Source organism: Oxyura jamaicensis, chromosome 1 (assembly GCF_011077185.1).
Source record: "Oxyura jamaicensis isolate SHBP4307 breed ruddy duck chromosome 1, BPBGC_Ojam_1.0, whole genome shotgun sequence".
NCBI classification, from domain to species: domain Eukaryota; kingdom Metazoa; phylum Chordata; class Aves; order Anseriformes; family Anatidae; genus Oxyura; species Oxyura jamaicensis.
Genome location: NC_048893.1, coordinates 82,650,738 through 82,673,025, shown reverse-complemented (window position 1 = coordinate 82,673,025; position 22,288 = coordinate 82,650,738). Strand labels below are relative to the sequence as shown.

Sequence of the window (22,288 nt, the reverse complement as noted above, 5' to 3'; positions counted from 1 at the left end):
GGCTCGGCTGCCGGTTGGGGCTCCCGGGGCAGCCTTGTCTCTGAAGGCGGATCAGGCGAAGTTCAGCGCGGGCGGCGCAGGCGTCTGCGTGCCGGCGGGGTGTCTGCCAGCACGCGTGTTCCTTAAAAATCTGAACTGGTCGGTGGTGTCGTGTGACTGAAACGGCCGGAAAATACACGGAAAAGGAGGCTCGCTGTAATGTTAAAATTTCCTGACACAACCGTTTCAGCCTTACTCAGTGCAAGTTCGTGTGGAACTGCACCCTGCAGCTGTAAGGGAACTCTTTGCACCTTAACTACATTGTAAGCACATAAGTACTTGTAAGAAGTGCATTTATCAGCCCAAGCTAGCATATTTGGAGTGTATATGCCATGTAGCTTTTAATTTAAAGCATGTCTTCCTGTACGTTTCAGTGAAGCAGCTGCATGGATGGTGGGAAGTAATGTGACAATGCAGTGTAGGGAGCATTCTGGATGAGCTCTGTTTAATATGTGCTTCTAGAGGTAGTGCTTTAAAAATAATTAAAAATAACATATGCGGTGAGGAATAAGTGCCTAAATGATAAAGACCTCTATTTTCTTTGCAGCCCCTAAGACCTCGCCCTCATGTTGCAGAGCCATTTCTGTTCTTGAGGTAACTTTTAGGCATTGTGCATGTTAGGTGTCTGCTCCTGCCCCTTGCCCGCTGAGGATGACCAGCGTTGGCCATTGCTACTTCAGGAGACGGGTGTCATGAACAGGAGGGACCACGACTGGGACAGCTGCTGCACCCATTCATCGGGGACAGGGGACAGTCTGCCACGGGGGAGGGTTTGTGGCAGGGCACGGTGCTCCCATTTTCTGCAGTTATCACTGTACTGCACTCAGAGCTACTTTGATAGAGCTACTAAGCTTCGCTTTGGAAGAACATTCCCATTGTACATGCAGAAGCCCCAGACATGCATAAAATCAACACACTGGGCCTTCCTTGAATTGTTTCAGATGAAGCCAAACATCTCCACACTCGTTTTTACTCCGGGCTTGCTTATCTGCTGTACAGAAGCCAGCAGCGGCATGTACACGGCACAAGGTACCCGGAGCAGTGCAGCCTCATGGCTCCGCTCCCTTCAGCCTCGGGCCGGCTCTGGCTGGTCAGCAGCAGCTTCCTGCAGGGCTGGAGATGGCCTTTTACCTAGTGATGGCCACCTCTGGGGGTAGGGATGGAAGTGGTTTAAGTTTTGCCTGGCTCGTTCCCTTGCCTTGACCGAGAACAGCACAACACCCGTTCCTAAAGGGAGAAATGGGACGAGGAGGGGGGAACCACAGCTCTCACGGAGCGCTCACATTCACCTCAGACCATCACATGAGTGCATGAGGCATCGCTCTGCATGGCCCTTCGGCCTTCCAAAAAAAAAGAAAAAAGCCACTTCACCAGAACAGCACGAGTGTCGGAGATTATCCCCGCTCAGATAAACCTCCACACACGGGGCCGGAGCGGGGGGGGGCCTCCCGGCGGGCCCCGCGCGCTTCCCGCCGCCGCCCCGTTGCCGTGGTGCCGCGGCCCGGCCGCCATCATGGCGGAGCCCAGCGCGGCGGTGAGGGAGCCCCGGGTCTCCCCGGGCCGCCCGGTCCCCCGGCCCCGCCGCGCTGAGGCCCCGTGTGTCTGCTTCTCCGCAGGAGCGCCGCTGGCTGCAGGCTGCCGAGGACTTCGCCCGCAGAGCGCTCCCAACCCGACAGGGGTCGGGCGGCGCGGAGCCGCCGCCATCACCAGAGCTGGCCGCGGTGCTGCGGTGCCTGAGGAGAGCGGGGTGCGGGGAGCTGCCGCTCGGCTACAGGTGACGGGACGGGACAGGGGACGGGGGACGGGGGACACGGGGTGGGGTGTCGGGCATGAGGAGGAGACACCCCCCGTCAGGCCCCGGGTGCAGCCGGCGGGCGCGGAGCCGGGCTGCGGGTGCACCACCACCAGCTTCACCGCTATGACCAGCAGCAGCACCATCGCCACCAGCACCAGCAGCACCATCGCCACCAGCACCAGCAGCACCACCAGCAGCATCGCCACCACGACCAGCATCTGCAGCAGCACCAGCAGCCAAAGCAGCCAAAGCAGCGCTGCGCTGCCTGCCCCGGATGCTGGGGGTGGGAGGGCTGTTGTCGAAGACGGGTAACCGCACGCGTCCTCTTGGCTTCGACGTGCCCCCGATCGCTCTTGCGGTATGATTAAGCGCCGTATCCGCTAGTCTGCGGTAGGGAGGGCGTGGAAGAGAAGTGGGGCATCTCCTTGTGAGCTGGACGGTGCGCAGCTGGATCCCGCTAGGCTGCACTGACATCTGTCACTGTTAGCCCGCAGAGGTTTGCGAGGCAGGAATCTAGAATAGCGTGGTCCTTGTTTTAGTTGGTAAAAGGCTTTTGTATTTTTGCTGTCATGAAAAGCATGCAACTTGCTGAGAAGGGTCCACAATGGACAGTCTGGATCACCTGGATCTGTTTCTGCCATCTCCAACTCATGGTGGGGGAACGTGGCTTGTGTGAGGCTACTGGGCTGTTTGTAAGCATATGGTGTCCACAGTTAACCTTCGAGTTTGGGAGCACCACAGGAGGGTTTGGTAGTTACCTGTATGCAATAACCAGGATCCAGCATAGTCCTGTCGTTTTGGTTTCTCCCCAAAAACAATCAGCACGTGTAATGAAAACAGGAACAACACTGTCTTCTGCTTGTAGATCATAGGCATCAATATTAATCCCAATTTTGCTGTATCTCTGAGGATGCAGCAGTTTGCTTATATCCCTTTTCAGCTAATCCTTTCCAGATGAGGTTCCTGCCAAATACACAAGTTTCTACGTATGTTTATCTCTTCTGATTAATTTTCTATACAAGTACTATTTATAGCTTATGCAGACCCATCACTTGTCTAGACTAGTTTCTGGCTTTGAACTATTGGTACCTGACTTACCAAGTGAAGTTTTTCAAATTCATATTCTCTGAATGTGGTTATCTCCTGCTCCTGAAGAAGTGGGTGTTGCGAATACAGCTGCAGTTTCACAACCTAAAATTGTTAGCTAACCTCACTGGAAACAAGTACCAAATCAGTAGCTGGAGACTGGCAATGCTAATAGCTCTTACAGTGTTGTTGTTAGCATGGACAGAGGACTTTTGTTAATTCTCTAGCACAGACTGCCAGCTTACAGTCCAGTGAGGATGCTGTCTTGTTCTCCCGTATTCGGTACTGTGGTCAGTCCAAGCATGATAGATGCTCAGATGGGGAGAGCCTCAACTGTGGTTGATGTCAGTGTTATTCTTTCTTCTCAAGCCCTGCCAAGGCTCAGAATGTGGATAGAAAGATTCAGAGCTCCATTGGCTGTGTTCTTACAGGTGAAGGCACAGCCTAAGATTACTGACTTATCTCACCAATTTGTATCATGTAAGTTATCCACAGGAGCAAATCTGTTCCAAACTGGCACAGTCTTCATCTAGAATTTATTCAGCCTTGCTTTGGCTACAGCTCAACAGTTTTCACACAAAGTGATGGAATTAATCAGTGTTTACCTATTTTCATTAGTGACATGTAAGCTGTCTTGAGCAGTTGTTGGGCTTTTCTCAGTCTCTCATTCAAGCTAAAAATGTCTAAACTAATAACTCTTCTCTCTCCCACCTCCCCCCCCATTACTAAAAAATTGAAAACGTGTTCCATTTTGTCAGCTCTCAATTATTACTTTTTCCAAGTCTTCTGCCTACTCGGGTGACTGTAGCAGCAAAGGGTGTCTGTTTTCGGCGGGGATACTTGGGCAGAACAGACATGTTGGCTGGGCTGAGGTTGATCCTTGATAAATGCCAGTGAATGCGTTGATTCTTGCCATATGGTATCATCAAGCCATGCCAACAGCTAAGGCTCTTTTGACTTGGCCAAGCCTCGTCCACTCCAAAGATCACTGTAACTTTGCAAGCTGAGTTCATTCTTCTGTGCTCTTCCTTTTCATTTTTTTCCAGTTTCATCTCCATCTCTGACCTAAAAAGTCAGCAGTGCATGCCATGCTGCAGCCACCTGACCTGGAGCACTAATGAATTTAAAGAGTGGGCTCATCAAGGACAAGGTGCTCTACCCACGCACAGCTCTTTGCCAAGGGCTTACCTGATCTTGGTTGGCTATTTAACAGATGGAAGGCAAGAGGACAAAGAGAAGTTGGTAGATGGTTGCCTATATGTGAAAGACAATACTGGGATAATTCCTTGTGAGGTATGTCCTTGGTCAGAGGGATTCTGTGTCTATTTCTGCTGCTGGGGCTCTGTCTCCGACCTCCGCAGGCTTCAGATGGTTTGCCAGGATCTGTACTGAGGAAAATAACACATCTATGTAACTGGCATGGAAACAGCAAGCTCACATCTTGGGGAGAGGATAGAACATGTCAAATTTGTCATTGCTAGGAGAGCAAACATTGAATATACTGGCTTGGAGAAAGAGATGAGTAAGCCTAATGTACAGTTCTGTTACACGTTGAACAGCATGAGGTGGCCTGGGAGACACGGAGATCAGAGAATCCTGGTTTTGTTGAATTTCAGCCAGTGGAGTAGAAATAACTTTCTGGAGAACTGGAGTAGTTTTTCAGTGATGACGTACTTTGAGGAAGTAGTAACTTGTGTGACAGTGGTGTCATACAAAAAGCCTCTTAAAGGTCATAGGACGGCGAGTCTAAATACTAGGTAACCCCTAGAATGGCGATGAAAGAGCAGCGAGGTTGTACCTTCCAGGGAAGTGAAGAACAGGCAAAAGTGAATTAGTTGTGTTGGTATCAGCTTCTAATGCAAAACATGGGAAAAGAGGGCAAGTAAGAATTTTAGAAAAATTGCCTGGAAATAACAAAGCTTCATGGGGGGAATGATATAATTCAGGAAATGCTAGTTGTAGAGCTCAGCAAATCTACACCAGATTTGCATCTGGAAGGCCAGAAGTTCTCTGCAAGATAGGGAAGTGGGTAGAAAACACTGCTGTCATGTAGTAATGAAGCCCAGTAGAATAAGAGTTTATGGTGTGTGTAATGGCAAATCAGTAGACTAACATTGTAACCAATGCTGAGAAAAAATGCTGTAGTTCATCTCAAGGTTTTATTTCTCTGTCTTTTGCCTTAGCTCCTGCATTTTGAACTCGAGTGGCTGGAGTCGCTGTTCCTCTTCCCAAGCTGGGCATACATACTGCAGACAGACCAGGGTGCAGCAGGGTACATAGAAATCCTGTTGGATCCCATACCAGTAAATCTCCTCCCGAAGAAAGTACCTGACAGCACTGCAGTCATCTACCCGGCATCAGCTGAGCCACTGCTTGCCTCCAGGTAAACGCCTAGTGCGGTCATCTGCAACGTAGTGCTGTTGCTCTGGTTTGGCAGGCATCACAGAGAGTGCTTGCCTTAGAAGAGCCACATTATGCTTCTGCCACAGGTGGGAGCAGGATGGTAAGTGATGGAAGTAAATGTTACGGAATAAAGCCACTTTTCATCAATGAGCTACTTTCCAGGAGTTTACTTGATTTTTTTTCTGTATTTTGGCAAAAATCAAAATACATCAGGAAATAGCTACAACTTACCTACTACAGAAGAAGCAAGAGAACAAAATTATTGCTCAAAAGAACTTCTGCTGAGGCTAAAGTTCACTACTTTGCTTAGCACCATTTTTTTCCTTTTTTTTTACTTACAGTGAAACAAAAGTATCATTAGAATCCAGAATTACTTTCCAATATGGAATTAATATATACCACTGATCAAGTTCCTATCAGATTGCTGAGGTAAAGGTGCCAGTGAAATGTCAGATAATAAGAGTTAACTCTTCTCTTCAGTGGAAATGGTACTTACAGTATATGAAAATCACGGAATGGTTTGGGCTGGAAGGGACGTTAAAGATCATGCAGTTCCAAATCCCCCTGCCATGGGCAGGGACACCTCCCATTAGATCAGGTTGCTCCAAGCTCCATCCAGCCTGGCCTTGAACACTTCCAGGGATGGGGCATCCATAGCTTCTCTGGGCAACCTATTCCAGTACCTCACCACCCTCTGAGTGAAGAATTTTCTTCCTAGTACCTAATCTAAATCTACCCTTTTTTAGTTTAGAGCCAGTACTCCTTGTCCTATCACTACAATCCCTGACAAAAAATCCCTCCCCAGCTTTCCTGTAGGCCCCCTTTAGGCACTGGAAGGCAGCCTTGCACTTGGCCTTGTTGAACTTGATGAGGTTCACACAGGCCTACCTCAAACCAGTCCAGGTCCCTCTGGATGGTATCCCTTCCATCCAGCATGTTGACCACACCACACAGCTTGGTGTCATTGGCAAACTTGCTGAGGACGCACGTGATCCCGCTGTCTGTGTCACCGACAAAGGTGTTAAACAGCAATGGTCCCAATGCTGACCCCCTGAGGAACACCACTCGTTACTGATCTCCACTTAGACATTCAGCTGTTGACTGCAGCTGTCTGAGCACAACCATCCAGCTAATTCCTTACCACTGAGTGGTCCATCCATCAAATCCATGTCTCCCCAATTTAGAGACAAGTATATCATGGGGCACAGTATCAGATGCTTTGCAGAAGTCCAGGTAGATGATGTCCATTGCTCTTCCCCTATCCACGAGTGCTGTAACCCTGTTGTATAAGGCCATCAGATTTTTCGGGCATGATCTTCCCTTAGTGAAGCCATGTTGGCTGTCACCAATCATCTCTTTATTTTCCATGTTTCTTAAAGTTTCCAGGAGGATCTGCTCCATGATCTTGCCAGGCACAGAGGTGAGACTGACTGGCCTGTAGTTCCCAGGGTCTTCCTTTTCATCCTTTTTAAAAAAAGGGGTTATGTTTCCCCTCTGCCAATCAGTAGGAACTTCACCGGACTGCCACAACTTCTCAGATACGATGGATAGTGGCTTAGCAACTTCATCTGCCAGTTCTCTCAGGACCTGTGGAATCATCTCATCCGGTCCTATGGACTTGTGCGCCTTTATGTTCCTTAGCTGGTCTCAAACCTGATCTTCTACAGTGGGCAGTTCATCATTCTCCCAGACCCTGCTTTTGCCTGCCGGTGCTTGGACTCTGGCTGGAGCTATTGCCAGTGAAGACTGAGGGGAAAAAAGTCATTGAGTACTTCAGCCCTCTCCATATCCCAGGTGACCAGGTCTCCCGTTTCCTTCCAGAGAGGGCCCACAATTTCCCAAATCTTCCTTTTATCGCTATGTACCTATAGAAGCCTTTCTTGTTGCCCTTTATGTCCCTGGCCAAATTTAATTATAATAGGGCTTTAGCTTTCCTAACCTGATCCCTGGCTGTTTGGATGATTCTTCTGTATCCCTCCCAGGTTATCTGTCCTTGCTTCCACCCTCTGTAGGACTCCTTTTTCTGTTTGAGTTTGGCCAGAGCTCCTTGTTCATCTATGCAGGTCTCCTGGCATTTTTGCCCGACTTCCTCTTTGTTGGGATGCATCGCTCCTGAGTTTGGATGTGGAGCTCCTTGAATATTAACCAGCTCTCTTGGGCCCCTCTTCCCTCCAGGGATTTGTCCCATGGTACTCTACCAAGCAGATCCCTGAAGACGCCAAAATCTGCTCCCCGAAAGCCCAGGGTAGTGAGCTTGCTGTGCTCCCTCCTCACTGCCCTCAGGACCCTAAACTACAACCATTTCATGGTCACTGCAGCCAAGGCTGCCCTGGAACTTCACATTCCCCACCAGTCCCTTCTTGTTGGTGAGAATGAGGTCCAGTATAGCACGTCTCTTCACTGGCTCCTCTGTCACTTGGAGGAGGAAGTTACCATCAATGCATTTCAGGAACCTCCTGGATTGCCTGTGCCCTGCTGTGCTGTTCCTCCAACAGATATCAAGATTACTGAAGTTCCTCATGAGGAGATGGGCTTGTGAACGTGGGGCTCCTTCTAGCTGTCTCCAAAAGGCCTCCTGTGCTTGGTCTTCCTGACCAGGTGGCTTGTAGCAAACCCCCACTGTAATGCCACCTGTCCCTACTCCCCCTTGAATCCTGACCTGTCGGCTCCTCACCCATCCCCAGGCAGAGCTCCTTGCACTCCAGCAACACCCCCTCCTCCTCTCCCTGCCTGTCCTTCCCCTAGAGCCTGTGTCCTTCTATTCCAACACTCCAGTCATGGGAGCCATCCCACCATGTCTCCGTAATGCCAGTCTGGTCATAGCCCTACAGGCCTGTGCATCTCTAACTCCTCTTGTTTATTCCCCATGCTACATATGTGTTAGCACAGAGACGAATTGGGCCCCTGGTGAAGCTGCCTTACTGGCTGGAGTGGCTGGAATTCCTTTGTGCTGCTCTTCAGGTGCTCTCCTGCTGACCCGCGACCCTTCTCCAGGCTCTGGGCACCTATCACTGACACTGGCGTCAAACTGGGAGGAGCGGGATGGAGTGAGGTTCCCCTCCCCTGGCAACTGTATTTGGAAGCCCTCTTCACCAGCTTGGCAAGCCTATGACCAGAGATGCTCTTGCCCTTCTCTGACAGGGGAAGAAGTAGCCAAAGGAATTGCAAGTCTTACTCAAGCTCATCGTTTCACGTTGTGCTAGATAATGTTTTATCTTCATGAGCAGACAATTCTAGATGCAACACTAGAAAGTGACTGGTGAGGCTGCTTTAGGTTCTTCTGGTTTAATTGGCTTTCTCTGCTTATGGACAACTTATCTGAGCTTAAGTGTTTGGTTTAGCTCAACAACTTTCTAAACAAGGTAACTTTTTTCATATTTCAGTGTGTATGCTATTAGACTTTTGTTAACTTAAAGCTTCTCTGCTAGTCCCTGATATCTGACCAATTTTCCATGTTCCTTTCTTAAAGATGTTATCGATAAAGTTCATCAAATGGTGTTCTTGGGACTTGTGTACATTGAGGTCCTGGCATTTATTTTTAAAAACTTATTAAATTACATAATATTCTTTGTCTAAGAGCCAAGATCTTCTTTGTTTAGAGTAAGTGGAAGGGTTATTTTGAAGTTCAGTAGGTGTTTAAGTGAAAATGATAAGTATTTGTTTCTTTAAAAGAAAAATATTTGTTGGTGGTTTTTTTTTTCTTCATTTTTTGAAATGAAACTGTGAAATGACTAAATATATGCCACCTTTTTCTCCTCTCATCTGCTTTCAGTTTTGCTGCTCTTTTACTCTGTGCCAAGTTTGTCAAGAAGACTTGTTGCCTTCAGGCCACTTTTGTTTATAGGCTTAGGGACTTCATAGTTTCGTATTGCATGGATCTACGAAACTGAGTTCTGTTTTCTGCTGCAGAATTGCTTGTGACTTTCTTTTTTCCCCTTTCAACCTATAATTGGCTTCATGTTTGTGGTAAAGCTTTTTATAATCTGGCTCCTGTTTTAGAACATGAATCTTTTCAACACAATCCCGCTGTCTTCAAGTATTAAGGATTTTTAAAATGTCAAAGGGATTTAGTATATGAATAGTTAAAGTAAGAATTTTGTAGCCAAGTGTTGTTTTGAAAACCTCTCTGAGAAATGGTCCACTTGACTTTGTTAGATCCTTTATTGCCAGAAGGTGCAAGCTATGTGTTTGTGTAATTTGGTTTTGAGATGCTTTGAGTTCTTCCATTTCTGATTTCCTTTGCTTCCTCAATCGGCCTCTAGGATTCCATGTAAGAAAAGACCAAAGCTCAACGTGGCAGGTGAATTGGCCAGGCTCAGCCCTCTCCTTTGTATTCACCGGAAGACATTCTTCTTCCTCTTTCTGAAGTGCTTCACCTCAGCTGTTAGGGTCCCTGTGCTGGTGCAGGTAAGCCCCTGGAGGTTGCCCACAGATTTACTGTATGTATTTGTGTACGTGTTGGTCAATCCATTCTTTGAAACTTGCCCATGACTTCTCAGTTTGATTTTATGTATCCTTTTACTAGTGACACTTCTTATTCCATGCTGCCTACAATAATCCATTGCTATGCCCTGCAGAGGTACAACCCTCCTCCCTTCTGCATTTGCATTGCCCCTGAACATCCTGAAGATATCACCCTTTTAGTAAGAGTGTGAGGTGATACTCTCAAAAGAAAATATTATTAGATGGGGTTCCCAGGGTTGGGAATAATATTTTTCCTATGCAGGAGATGCTGATGTCACTTTTTCTTTCTCTGCTCTAGAAGCCCAGCCAGCTGGCATGGCGCCATACTCTCCAGTTGGGTCGCAGGTACACAATAACAGGCCTGAGTATGTCCAGCCTGAAGAAATCTGGGCAAAGGATGTTTGTCACTGGTGTTTCTTCCTGCCTTCTGCCTTACTGTGCAGAGCAGGTGAAGGAGCAGTCATTGGACAGCGCTTGGCAAGGAGAATCCACTCTGTCTGCTTCCCTTGGAACCACAGAGCAGCTCAATGACTCCTTAGAATTGAGAGTTGAAGAAAAAAGGCTAGGATCAACCAAAGAGTCTAAGATGATCTCATATGTGGTAAGGATTGGTAGCATTAGCCTTTACCCACTTGTGCTCTAGGGCTTCAGCTCCTGGCCTGCAAGATCTCATTATATATAATATATATATATATATAATGAACTTATTTCCCTATCACTCGGTCCTATGAGTCTCTTATACTCTGGGATACAATCCAGAATTGTAACTTTCTGTTTGCTTTTTATTTAGGGAACCATCACCAAAATACTTAATGCCCAAGCTGGTCTCTATGAACTTGATAACAAAGTCTGCTTGTGCCTTGCTTACCAGCAGTTGTTGAACTCTGCGCGTGGACTGCGACCAGGAGCATGTGTGGAGGTAAAGTTGTGAGACTCGTGAGGTGGATGTGGAATGTGGGCTGCAATCAGTTCATAACACTTTGTCTCTGGCACATCATAGGCTCCTTCCTTCTCGTACTTTTCCCCTGCTCTACCATGGAGTACTTCCCACGGGCTGCAGTTCTTCAAGAACTGCTCCAGCACAGGTCCTACCCATGGGCTGCAGCTTCTGTCAGAAAACTTAATCCTGTGGGCCGCAGCCTCCTCCAGGCCACATCCACCTGCTCCACCGGGGGCTCCTCCACAGGCTGCAGCTTGGAGATCTGCTCCGTGTGGGACCCATGGGCTGCAGGGGGACAGCCTGCTCCACCAGGGGCCTCTCCACAGCCCGCAGGGGAACTTCCGCTGCGTGCCTGGAGCACCTCCTGCACTGACCTTTTTGTCTGCAGGGCTGGTTCTCACATTTTCTCACTCCTCTCACCAGCTGTTGTTGCACAGCAGTTTTTGACCCTTTCTTCAGTCTTCTCCCACAGGGGCACAACCCGCGTTGCTCCTTGGTTCAGCTCTGGCCAGCAGCAGGTCCCTTTTGGAGCCGGCTGGAACTGGCTTTTACCTGACTTGGAGCAACTTTTGGTCTCTTCTCACCTGGCTAACAAAACCTTGCCCTGGGGCATGGCTTACAGATGTGTGGGTCAACAGAAGACTTCAGGAATATCGGAACTTTTTCAGCAAGCACCTGAAATATAATCAGGGATTTTACTTACCAGGCTTGGTTGTGAGAGTTGAAATGATAATTCCTGTCTCAGCAGGGTCAGGTCCTTCAGGTCCATTGGGTTTACAGACCATCCAGCAGAGTAACAAAGGATTTGGGGTGGGGTGATGGCTTCGTGGCAGCCTGCTCATTTCCTATCTTAAGTTGCGATGTTGGTCTCTCTCAGCTCATCGATGTCCACCTCATACAGAAGCCTGTGGTGTCCTCTCCTTCCATTGTACTTGGTGCTTGCCTGAACAGCACTGTCACGCTGAAGAGTTTCTCAAGGCTCAGCACCCCCTACCAGCCACCGGCCACTTCAGGAAATCTCTACTTACAGCTGCTCTTCCGCTATAATCTTGATATGCCATGCTACCTCTGGCTGGTGAGCCTCCTGGAGACGTTTGAGGAGAGGTGAGCGTAGTTCCGAAGTCAGGCGTTGTGCAAATGTGCTTTCTAAGCTACCTGGGCATCATATAGACCATGTGTTTGCAAAATTTGTGTGCTTGAAGACTAATGGCAGCAGCAATTGCTTTTGGTTTACTGGCCTAAGCAAACCATTTATTAGGTTTCACATCAAGGCCGGTTGCTTGCACCTTACAGTTGCTCTTCTGAGGAAATCATGGACGTTTTTCACGTCCATGTGCAGTAAGCCCACTGCTCTCTGGAAGCTGCAGTGCTCCAGAGCACATGCTGACCTACTCCCACCTGCAAAGCCTTGTTCTGAAATACAGAGGCACTGTAGGAACGTGCACCTTCCAACCTGGTTTGCATGATAAATGAGTGTGGGCACTGAGGCTGGAGCTGGAAACTGCGAGAACCAAATCACAGACGATATAAAGACTCTTATGTCCTAGTTCCTCACAGGAGCAGCACTATCTGCTCAGCATACTGCTCTTAGATGTTCTGAGTATTTTCAGTACTGTGAGCTTTCATTTGAGAACCTCTGTTCTAGCAGGTTTTCCCACACAAGCTTATCTCTGAGGCTTCTGGATGGTTTCTTGCTCTCCCTGATGGCTGTGCTCTGCAGTACAGCCGTGGGACAGTTTCTGGCTTCACTTCTGGGTTACGTTACTGAAAATGCTTGTTTTGTTCTGGAGTAGTTAGGGTTGATCACCGTAACTGCTACCTTAGACATTACACACTACAATGTATATATTCAATCCCAGACAAATAGCAGTTTACAGAATGTTCTGTCTTCCTCTCTTTCACTGGCATTTTTTTACCATGCTTTCCAATAAAACAGCTTTGAGATGCTAGCTATGAGTTTTAGTTTTTGTGAGCTTTTCCACTTGCTTTAAATGTCACTGCTAAGTTCTGCTACTGCCTGAAAGTTGTTGCAGTGAGTTAGTTACTCTCTCTTTTTACTTGATTTCACCTTCTGTTTGAACAAAAAACAAAAGACTTTGTTTTGACTGGAACTGCAGTCACTTTCAGGTGTTCAAAGTGGTGAGGTCGGCTTCTGAAAGGAACCCAGCTCAAGGAAAATATCAGAACAAGAGCAATCTGTGGTTGTTTTATCTGTCTTGTGACTTTTGCATCCCGTAAAAGAAAACCAAGTATGCCTAACATTAGTAATCATTATCAAGCTTAGCCAGACTGCATGGAGGTCCATTTGTGTGAGTTAGAGGGAGATTATCTTCATGTGGGTTTTTTGTCTGCTTGACTTTTGAGGTTTTGCCAGTCTGTCCATTTCTGTATCTCTTCCTGTTCCTTGTCTGCTTGCCTGACTTCAGCGTGCATCACCCTTAAACGTTCATTTTTTAATCACTTTGTCTTCTTTCTGTACTTTCCTTGATTCTTGTCAGCACGTTTACTTGTAACAAGCAGAAAGAATCCCTGACTTATATGCAAAACCCACTGAAAAGTGAGGACTACTAAATGCGTAATCTTTTTCAGGTTTTCTTGTTTCTTTGGGCACCAGCAACTGTTGCGTAGCTCAGTACACCAAAACCCTGGAGCTGCAGAGAAGTTCCTTGTTCCCCTTCTGCAAGCTGTGGTACCTGGCCGAGAGGAAACAAGAGATATCTATAATGAAATCCTGGCAAAAACACACCAGTGTCTGCTGCAGAAGGTAAATGCTCTGTGAGCTGTTTTCTGTTTATCTGATGGGAAGAAACTCTGCTCTTGCTATTACTATTTACTACTTACCTTTTTCCCCCCTCCCTTAGTATTTGACCCTGGATCCCCCATGCCAGATCCCACCTCTGTCAGCACTGCGTCGTGTGGCAGAACAGAAGAGCTGGGAAGGCTTCTGTCCTTCGCAGCTGCTCTCCCCCTTGGAGGCACAACACATGGGCACCCAGGAGCTGAATCGCAGGCTGGCCTGGTCCTACTGCACACTCTGGGCAGGAAGTTTCCAGCCCCGAGCGGTAAGTGCCTAGTTCCCTTTACTGTCTGTGCCCCGAGAGTTCCCAGTTCTCCTTATGCCTTCCAGCACATCTGCTGTCCTTTCCCTTCTGCTGCAAGCCTGTTCCTCTTGCTAGGGAATGACGCTGCCTTTCTCAGCTGTGTTGTGTTGAACACAGGCTGAGTTTGGGCTGCTGCTGTGCACGCTCTGATTTATCTCCTTTTGTGTTGTAGATAGTACAAGGTGTGCTGAGGGTCTCCTCCAGGAGCAGTTTGCTCCAGCTGCAGGACAACAGCAGCAGACTTCCCTGTGTGATATCCCACAGGGATGGGAGCCCCTTTGCCAATGCAGCTCTCATAGGTATGTCCCACAGAGCTAAACTGCGGGGTGCTGGGCTTTTGCTGTTCTGCCATCCAGTTACAAAACAAGGAAGAAAAGACTTGGTGTGGAGATGCTGAATTTGTCACTGCCTGGCCTCGTGACTTTAAATGAGGAAACTGAGCTTGTTGTTTTTGTGTTCTCTTTTCATTAGCTCAGCTTCTTTCTCTGTTTTCTTTGCAGGATCGCTCTTGCAGGTGGAGAACTATCAGCTTGTAGTGGAAAGATTCATTCAGAGTGATTTTCCCTCCTGGGAGCAGCTGACAAATCCAGAGTATGTGAGGGAGAAAAAAAGCAGGTGGGTCCCTCTATTCAGTACCCTAGTAAAATCATTACTCTGCTGTTCCACACCTATTTTGGATTATGGTAGAGCTGCTTATCAGCATAATATTTCAGTGCCAAAGCAACTCTCCTTTGCTACTTACAGGAAAGGAGATTTTTATCAGCCACAAATCCACCATTTCCATTTTGTTCAAAATATGTCCGGCCTGGTAGCTGCCCTCTATTTCACCCTTTCTTGCTGCTCTTTCTGAATACCCGCTGAGCACTCACCAGAAGTGTTTTTGCCAGATAGGTGTTGTTTTAGGCAGCCACCTGTCGGGAAGAGGGAGCTTCATTGCTACCATTTGTCATTTCAGTGTCTATGTGCAGTTCTACTTCGAGGATGTTCAGGTTCTCCGTGCTGCGGAAGGACAAATCCAGAAAGATCATAGGGGTGAAAACAGCACCTCTTTGAGGAAAAGGAATGATGGCAGCTCAGCATCTGAGCTGGAAACCCCACAGGCAAAAATGCTGAAACTGGAAGATCCCAAGCCGGATCCCGACAGAGATGAGAGCTGTCAGAAGGGCCTGAGCAGCGCTGGAAGAACCAGCTGTGTATCTCACCTATTCTTGGTTACCCAGAAAGAGGGTCTTATGTTGCGCAATTACCAACGACCCAGAGAAGGAGGTGAAGAAGGACAAGAGCTACAGTGTAGTTTTCAAGCCACGGTTGTGTGGCTGGGCAGACCTGTGCTGTGGAACCACCCCAGAGAGATTGGGAACCTACCGGCTCTGGAGGAGATCAGCTATGATGGAGAAGAGGGCACGAAACGGCAAGAAGTGAGGCGGCAGAAGGCTTTTGGGGGTGGTTTGATATGGTTGGGAGCTGGATATGTGATAATTTAAAGATCTAGATTTCTAAGCAGTGGGAGAGTGTTTTTTTTTTCTTGGGTACAGCTGTGTATTTATACAGGTAACTTCCTTGTGCCGCTCCAAGGGAGTTCCTTCTCTCAGTCTACTTCCTGTAAATACATTCACCTGCCTGGATGGTGCCAACCTTACCATTCAACCAAGACACTCTCTGCTGGGCTTGTTCCCTTTCTGCTCTACTTCCCATTTCCTACCTTTTTCCTAACATTTCTCATCACCTTTTCCCTTTCTCCCCGTCTCCCACCAGGCGCTACTGCTCTTTATGGGGAAGTCGCTGCGATGGTTTCCATTTCTGCACCTGGATGGGCTGTATCGTTTCATCGTGCCCCGCTGCTCGGTAAGGGAGAGGTTGTCTTGCTGTTTCCTGTTGGAGAATATTTGCCAAATTGCATGTGGGAGATGAGCTTAGTCACCCTCTGACTTCTCTGTTCAAGGCTTGGAATTCCCATCTGTCTTGCCAAGGAACTGGCTCTGTTCTTTGTTTAGTTAAAACTATAAGAGCTTTGAGTTCAGTGGTGTTTGCTTTCCTTTCTTTAAACCATTGTTCATCAGCAGTCCTCTTTTCTGTGTAGCTTTCATCTTCTTCCTTTGCTAGTCATCTGCTTTGCCTTATCACTCTTTTCTCAGGACTTGGAAGTGTTTGACAAGCTCAGATTTCCACCTGTGCCTGCAGAGTTTTTGGGCAGGTCATCCTGCCCCTTATGCCTGCCTGTCCAAGATACCTGGCACTTACAGCATGAGACTTGGCTCTCCAGCCCAGCCGAGCGCCAGGTATGCACTGCCTTATTGCCCTGGGCTTTCATGGGTGACTTGCGGTTCTCTCCAGAACTGGCTCCGAAAATTATCCGTATAGAATATCTCGTCGATGAGATCATTCTGCTCTAGGCTCCATCAGGGGCTACCGCTGGGCTTTTTATTTTCCTGCCTCGGAATTAATCTGGGGAGGAAGCATCAGTTGTTTGATGTAAAGTAACTCAAAGCATGCAGAGTTTCTTTACTGCTCTGGCTGCTATAAACTGCAACCCATCTGAGTCGGTCTCTCTCCCAATTCTAGCTGGCAGCCAGGGCAGTGCTGACGGGCATGGACCAGAGAATTTCCTCCATTCCAGAAATACTTAGCAACAGGTTTGTTGGTCTGCTCTGTACTAAATGTGATTATGCCTTATGGAATGGGTCAGCATTGGTCTTTATTGGAGACAGTACAACATTAATAAATGATTAATTAATGACTAATAATCTGCCCGATAAGTATTGTTTAGAAATACTCCTATGTGCAAGTAATCCAGGCTGGCTCTGTCCTGTTTATCAAAGCTGAAGGGATTGCAGGCTACATGGCTGCAAAATGGTGTCCAGAAAAAGTTTGCACTGCTGCTGGTGTGGAGTAGGTGCCAAAGATCTATCCTAAACTCCTGTCAGAAGTGGAAACAGGTGCAGCAGGGAAAATGTGGAAGGGTTTTTGCTTCCTTTTGTTTGTTTTTAATGCAACTGGCTCAAATAAATAATGAGGTTGGAAGCTTTCCTTTTCAAAGTACATTTAATCTGGGGTGATATGCACACACCCAAAAACCTTTACCAGTATGCTATGATTAGCTGATTTTTTCTTTGCTTGACTTCTTCCTCCAAGAAAAATAATCATGAGTTAGGCAGAAAGGAAAGACGTAATTTCTCTCCCAATTTCTGTATTCCTGCACCTGATAAAGCAGAAAGCAAGTTAAGGTGGCCTCTTGTCCATGGGTGGGGTAGGCTGCAGCAAGCTGCCCTGTATCCAGCCAGTCGTTCAGGTGCTCAAGGGCAAGTTCCCCTGAAGCTGGGCTCAAGTAACAGCACTGTACTTAACCCTGACCTTTGTTGTTGCAGTCTTGGTCGGGACTTTTTCCTCTGCCTTTGTCTTCAGGCAAAACGGAAATCCTATGATTCTGGTCTGCTCTCAGTTTCAGATGTTCCCTTGTTTCTTTCTCTGGTGAGATAGTGGAGAGGATCTTGTGTGCCTCTCCTAAGAATGAGAAGCCTTCTGTGACTCTCAGCCTTCTCAAGCAGAAAGGTAAGATTTCATGACAGCCTTGTCAGGTAATGGATTGTTTCTTGCTTATTTCTGTTTCAGAGAGCCAATGCACTTGGCTAACTGTGCTCCTGTACCTGAGAACAGGGGGAGGTGTCCCACTGTATGTCAGAGGGGAAACTGTACAGTGTGCGTGTTGGCAGTGGGAAATCTCTACCTGGGAAATGTGTGAGATGGAACAGTAGCCTCACTGTGACGAGAGAGAAAATACCTCCAGCAGGTTCAGCTCAGTGACAGACTAAGCTACCTGTGTGTGAGCTCATGATGTGTGTTGTTCTCTGCCTCCTTAGGGAGTCTGCTAGCCAGCGATCACAGCGTGAAGCTCAGCATCTCAGTTGCTCCAGGCTCCCCTGTTGTGCTGGACGTTTACATTGCTGCGACCTATATGCAGCATCTGTGGGGTTTGCTTCCTGGAGCCAAGATCCTCTTTCAGAACTTGGAACGCAAAATCTCCAGGTACCACTGCCTTTAGGTCCCTGATCGTCCTGGTCTGGATCTGACCTCCCTTATACTGTCATAGAAACCGTTTCTCCTCTTGTTTGGGCTTTCCTTATCATGCCTTCCTGTCTCCCCAGCCCTCGCTACAAATGGCTTTCCTACCCTGTTACAATTAAGACCAGACCAGCTATCTCAAAAAGCTGGTCAGTTTGTTTTCTATGAGCTGTTTCTGGCATCTACTCTCTCATATTGCAGATTCCACAATGTTTATTGCACGTACATTGCCTCCAGCTGTGTGACCGTCCTCTCTCTGCCAGCTTCTCACCTACTTCTTCCTTCCAGGTGAGTCTAAGGTCTGTTCTCACCTTTCAGTGTCCCGAGAAAGGTTTCTCTGTTTCAAGTTTGTCATGTTCCTGTTTCTTTTAGTCCTGCAGGGAAAGCCTCGTCCCCCTCACTAGTGTTTCTGTCCAACTTGCAACTTCATCTACAAAACCTGCCCCAGGCACGGATTTTATGCCACTTGTCCTGTGTGTTGACCCTGTCCCTGCAGTGGGTTTGCTCACTTTGCAGCAGCGTCTTCAAAGAGGTATTCAAGCTGCCAGAGATAATCTGGGAGGAGGCTTGCAGACTTTCTACTCATACGTCCTATGCTACCATGTAGAAGAAACGAGTTCCTATCCCAATTCCAGAACCACTTTTTCTGGTGTCTGAAAAAGACTTGCAAATTGGAAAGGGACCAAAATGATAGCCGATTAGAAGTATGCATCTGATACCAGGCAGGCTTGCAGCCAGGAGTGGGGGTAAAGTGAGGGCGTTCAGGGGGAGAATCCTGTTTTAGTGCTCTGCTTTTCCCCTGTGCGCTGCCACTGGGGTTCATCACCTTGCAGCATGTTTTTTCACCCCATGCAGACTTTTCCCAAGACATCCATTGGCAATGCAGTGAAATTCTTTAATCCTTTGCATACTTAATTAGGGGGATTAAAAGAAACAGTGGCCGTTCCCCTTCTCTCTTGCACCCACCGTACATAGCTGTAGCTTTACTCTTCCTTCAGGGGAAGTGCACCCGACACAGTCCACCCTGCCCATCACACACTGGAGTGAGGCAAGCCAGTGCACGGTAAGCGCTGTAAAGATTGGGTCCGGGAAGAGGTGGGCAGGAGGGAACAATTTACACAAGACGGGAGGGAACAGGCAAAGCACGGATGGGCTGCAGACAGGATAGCGAAGCTAAGAGTTGAGATTCCTCACGTCTTCCCAGCTGTGAACAAACACACTTCTCTCCTTGCTGAGACCCATTTTCCGGGATGTGACACTTGTGAAAGGGCAGGGCGTTGTCCTGACCTCCCTCCACTCCTCAGTCTGCCTGCTCTCTCCGTAGGGTGCTGGTGGAGGACGGGACGGGCGAAGCTTTGGTGCTGTTCAGGAACCAGCACGTGGCGGCGATGCTGGGCTTGAGCCTTCTTGACTGGGAAGCCGTGCAGAGCTGCGTGCAGAGCAGGGGCAGAGTGTCCATTCAGTACGGGGAAGCTACTGGGACTGGGGTGAGTGGTGTGTTCTGGCAGTGACTGCAGTGCGCCAGGCTTGAGCCTCAGCTGGACTGGGTTCCTCTTTGCCGTGGCTCTTCTGGTGGCTCCCTGCCTCCTCTGCGCATTCGCTGACAGCGCACACATCCCTTCCTCAGTGTGCAGAGGATCCCGAGGATCCCCTTGCTTGCTACCTGAGGAGCCTTTGCAGGAGTCCTCTCATCTGTCGCCCCATCCTGCTGGATTTCAGCCTAGACAGGAAGCCCTCCAAGATCCTGCAGCCTGGTAAGCAAACACTGTTGGCTTTTGTAATGCTGGGTGGGTGTGGGAAGGAAGGGAGGAGCCGGCTCACCATGCTGGGGAAGGAGAACTGCCTTCACTGCCCACAAAACAGGATCGTTGGACGATTTCCATGGAAAATCTTTAGCACAGAGTAAAGATGTCTCAGCAAAACTATGGTTACAAAACTACAGAAATAATGTATAATATTGTTGTATAAAGTGACTTTTTTATATGGTTGGTTTTACTTTACACAGAAGCATAAAAATAGTACTGAATTATCCCTGCAGTTGTGCTGAGGAACTTAGAACTATTCTGGTAACGTTTTATATGTGGTTCCAGGAAAACATGTCGGTTAAACAACCAGGATAGTAATTGTTCTAAGGTGTCAGTGAGAGGCTTGTGTGTGGATGTGGTGGTGGTGAGAACATGTTTTATTAGCAACCCCCTTCCACTCTCCCATTCCCCAGTGTTGAGGTAACAGGTTTATTTCTGCGGGTTGCCTCATAGATAAAAAAGCCTTCTCCTTTACAGCAAGTTTTCCAGCCCTGGGATGGGAGGGGTTCTGGCCAGGCAGAGTTACTGTGTGAACTTTCAAACTAAGTGGCTTTCAGCCTTAGTCAGGATGTCAGGTAGAGTCAAGAGTAGGTCTGGAAATCCTCACCATGGCCACAGAATTTAAAGTGCTGAAGAGTTTTGAGTTCACAGGTAGTGGTGTCTGAGCACATGATGCCACAGCTGTGCAGTTGCTCTGTTAAGGGGATGTCCTCCTCAAGCCACTGGTGCTAACACCTAGCACATGGGTATGGGTCCAGGTGCTGCAGGGGCTGGCTTGTTGAGCTCTCCAAAGGATGCTGTGCTGTTGAGTCTGTCTTCTGGATGTGACACTGTACAGCCAGGTTGCTGATGGTGAGAAAAGACACAAAGCTCAGTGCTGCAGCTATGTGTGCAGCACATCCTTCACAGCAATCCACAGTATAAATGTCTGTTTCCCCTCAGCTGGAGGAATGCTGGCTAAATGCTTTAATCCTGTATTCATTAATCTTCCTGTCCTTTGTGGTCTAGCAGATGCTAAGCAGCTGCTGTAAGGCCTTCCCTCCCCCAGCAACTTTTACATTTGTTTGCTGCAACATGGCAGGAGCCGTCTGCTGACTTGTTACAGGTTGTGTCCTTCCCTTTCAGCTCCACTGCAGCTGAGGAATTTTCGGAGTGGTGAAGTGGAGTTTGTGTCACAAACGGGGCCTCGACAGAGCCTGTTGTGCCTGAACGTGGAAGAAGTGGAACAAAAAGCCTTGTGCTATCTGACCAGAGAGAGGATTGGGAGGGCGCCAAGTCACTGCTAAGCAGGAGCCACGGCTTAACATCTCCCCCAGTGGGAGGTGAATTATGGAAATACCTCCTGGAATTAGGAGCTTTATTCTTTGCCCCTTTCCAGTGGGAGCACAGGCTGGCGAGCACAGCATGAAGGGTGTAATCAAGAAGCTGCTGTGACTTGCACAATTCTTGAGTTCTGGACCATTGCCACCAGCCATTTTGGACTACGCTTTGAGGGAAAGGTGTTCGGCATCTCCTGTTCTGGGCCTAAGGCACACAATGTGTGTATCTTACGTGGTAGTATCTACTAAATAAAGCTATTAAAATACAGTTTAAATAACAGTATCTATTTTAATATTCTTTTACTTGCTGTGTGGAGAACTGAAGCGGAATCTAGATCCTTGGTTTGTAAGCCAGGGCCAGGCCTTTAGCAAATCAGTCACTATCTTCATGGGAAACTGCAGTTGCCTCAGGGGAAATTCTCTTTAACCTGCTTGAAATGATTAAAATTATTTTAAAGGATTTCCTTCCTCCAAGAGGAGAAGGGAAGTGAATAAATTACTGTTCGGAGACTAAATCATGGCACTAAATCACAGCACTGTCCAGGCGTTGTTTTACAATTTAAACAGTGGCCTGAATTTAACCTGGAGGTGGTAACAAGAAGGATGCAGTGAGCTCTGGTACGAGTTCACAACACGCTACAGGTTTGTCCATCTGCCACTGATTGTGAAGGGGACGACTGCAAGGGTAGGTGCCTGTATCTGTAGCGGCACGGCAGCCTAGCTGGTGCGACACACAGGAGGGAGATCACCACCTGATACCTGCATGCAGTGATGGCTGAGTGTTCTGCACTTGGCAAAGGTCTGCACAAGTTTTGCTGTGACGGTTTTTTGTTGTGTGTTTTTTTTTTTTTTCCCACCTCCTGTAGATGCTTTCTTAGAAATGGTAAAAGATTTTGCTGAAGCTCACCCCTCCCCCCCAGAAAAACAAAAGCAAACAAAAACAAGCTTATCTCAGCCTGAGGAAAACATTGACTGTAAGGACCTAAGATGCAGAGATCAAAATCTGATTAAAAAGTGCAACTGAAAGTATCCTGTAAAATTAAGTACTAACAGACGGTGCTTCAGAAATAGATAGGAAGTGCTAGATAAGAGACTTTTTTAAAAATAAAAAGGCAGATTTGTATGTGTAGACTTAACTGTGCTGAATAACTGGGTTTATTTCTGAACTTGAACTTTCCAGTAGTACTATTCTCCCTCTTTTCCTCCTCATTATTTTAGTCACCTGTCTGCTCCCTCCGTTACTACTCTCCTGCTCCTCTTAATTTCTGTTACAAATG

At 47.7% G+C, this 22,288-nt stretch overlaps 1 protein-coding gene across 3 annotated transcripts; it reads left to right on the top strand.

Moving 5' to 3' along the window:
- The first annotated feature begins 1,512 nt into the window (after nt 1-1,512).
- CTC1 (CST telomere replication complex component 1) lies at nt 1,513-21,286 on the top strand. 3 transcript variants are annotated; one of them, XM_035314735.1, is made up of 24 exons: nt 1,513-1,573; nt 1,656-1,813; nt 3,967-4,213; nt 5,104-5,303; nt 9,586-9,730; nt 10,086-10,388; nt 10,578-10,706; nt 11,605-11,831; nt 13,317-13,491; nt 13,589-13,789; nt 14,001-14,127; nt 14,329-14,443; nt 14,784-15,246; nt 15,584-15,673; nt 15,964-16,107; nt 16,391-16,461; nt 17,268-17,377; nt 17,686-17,851; nt 18,089-18,175; nt 18,260-18,419; nt 18,886-18,950; nt 19,212-19,374; nt 19,515-19,641; nt 20,818-21,286. In XM_035314735.1, the coding sequence occupies exons 1-24, from the start codon at nt 1,553-1,555 to the stop codon at nt 20,976-20,978; spliced, it is 3,855 nt and encodes a 1,284-aa protein (XP_035170626.1). In that variant the 5' UTR covers nt 1,513-1,552; the 3' UTR covers nt 20,979-21,286. The 3 variants fall into 3 exon arrangements, 2 of the variants coding, with proteins under 2 accessions (XP_035170626.1, XP_035170627.1); XR_004747354.1 differs by lacking the exons at nt 19,515-19,641; nt 20,818-21,286 and having other exon boundaries at nt 18,807-18,950; nt 19,212-19,294; XM_035314736.1 differs by lacking the exons at nt 1,513-1,573; nt 1,656-1,813; nt 3,967-4,213 and having other exon boundaries at nt 5,163-5,423.
- Nucleotides 21,287-22,288: the final 1,002 nt, after the last annotated feature.

Bases quoted from the DNA above. Each gene is read 5' to 3' on its own strand.
- CTC1 (XM_035314735.1), top strand. From the start codon at position 1,553: ATGGCGGAGCCCAGCGCGGCG. The intron at 15,247-15,583 runs GTGAGGCGGCAG...GTCTCCCACCAG, and splicing joins AGGGCACGAAACGGCAAGAA to GCGCTACTGCTCTTTATGGG. The intron at 17,378-17,685 runs GTAAGATTTCAT...CTGCCTCCTTAG, and splicing joins CAGCCTTCTCAAGCAGAAAG to GGAGTCTGCTAGCCAGCGAT.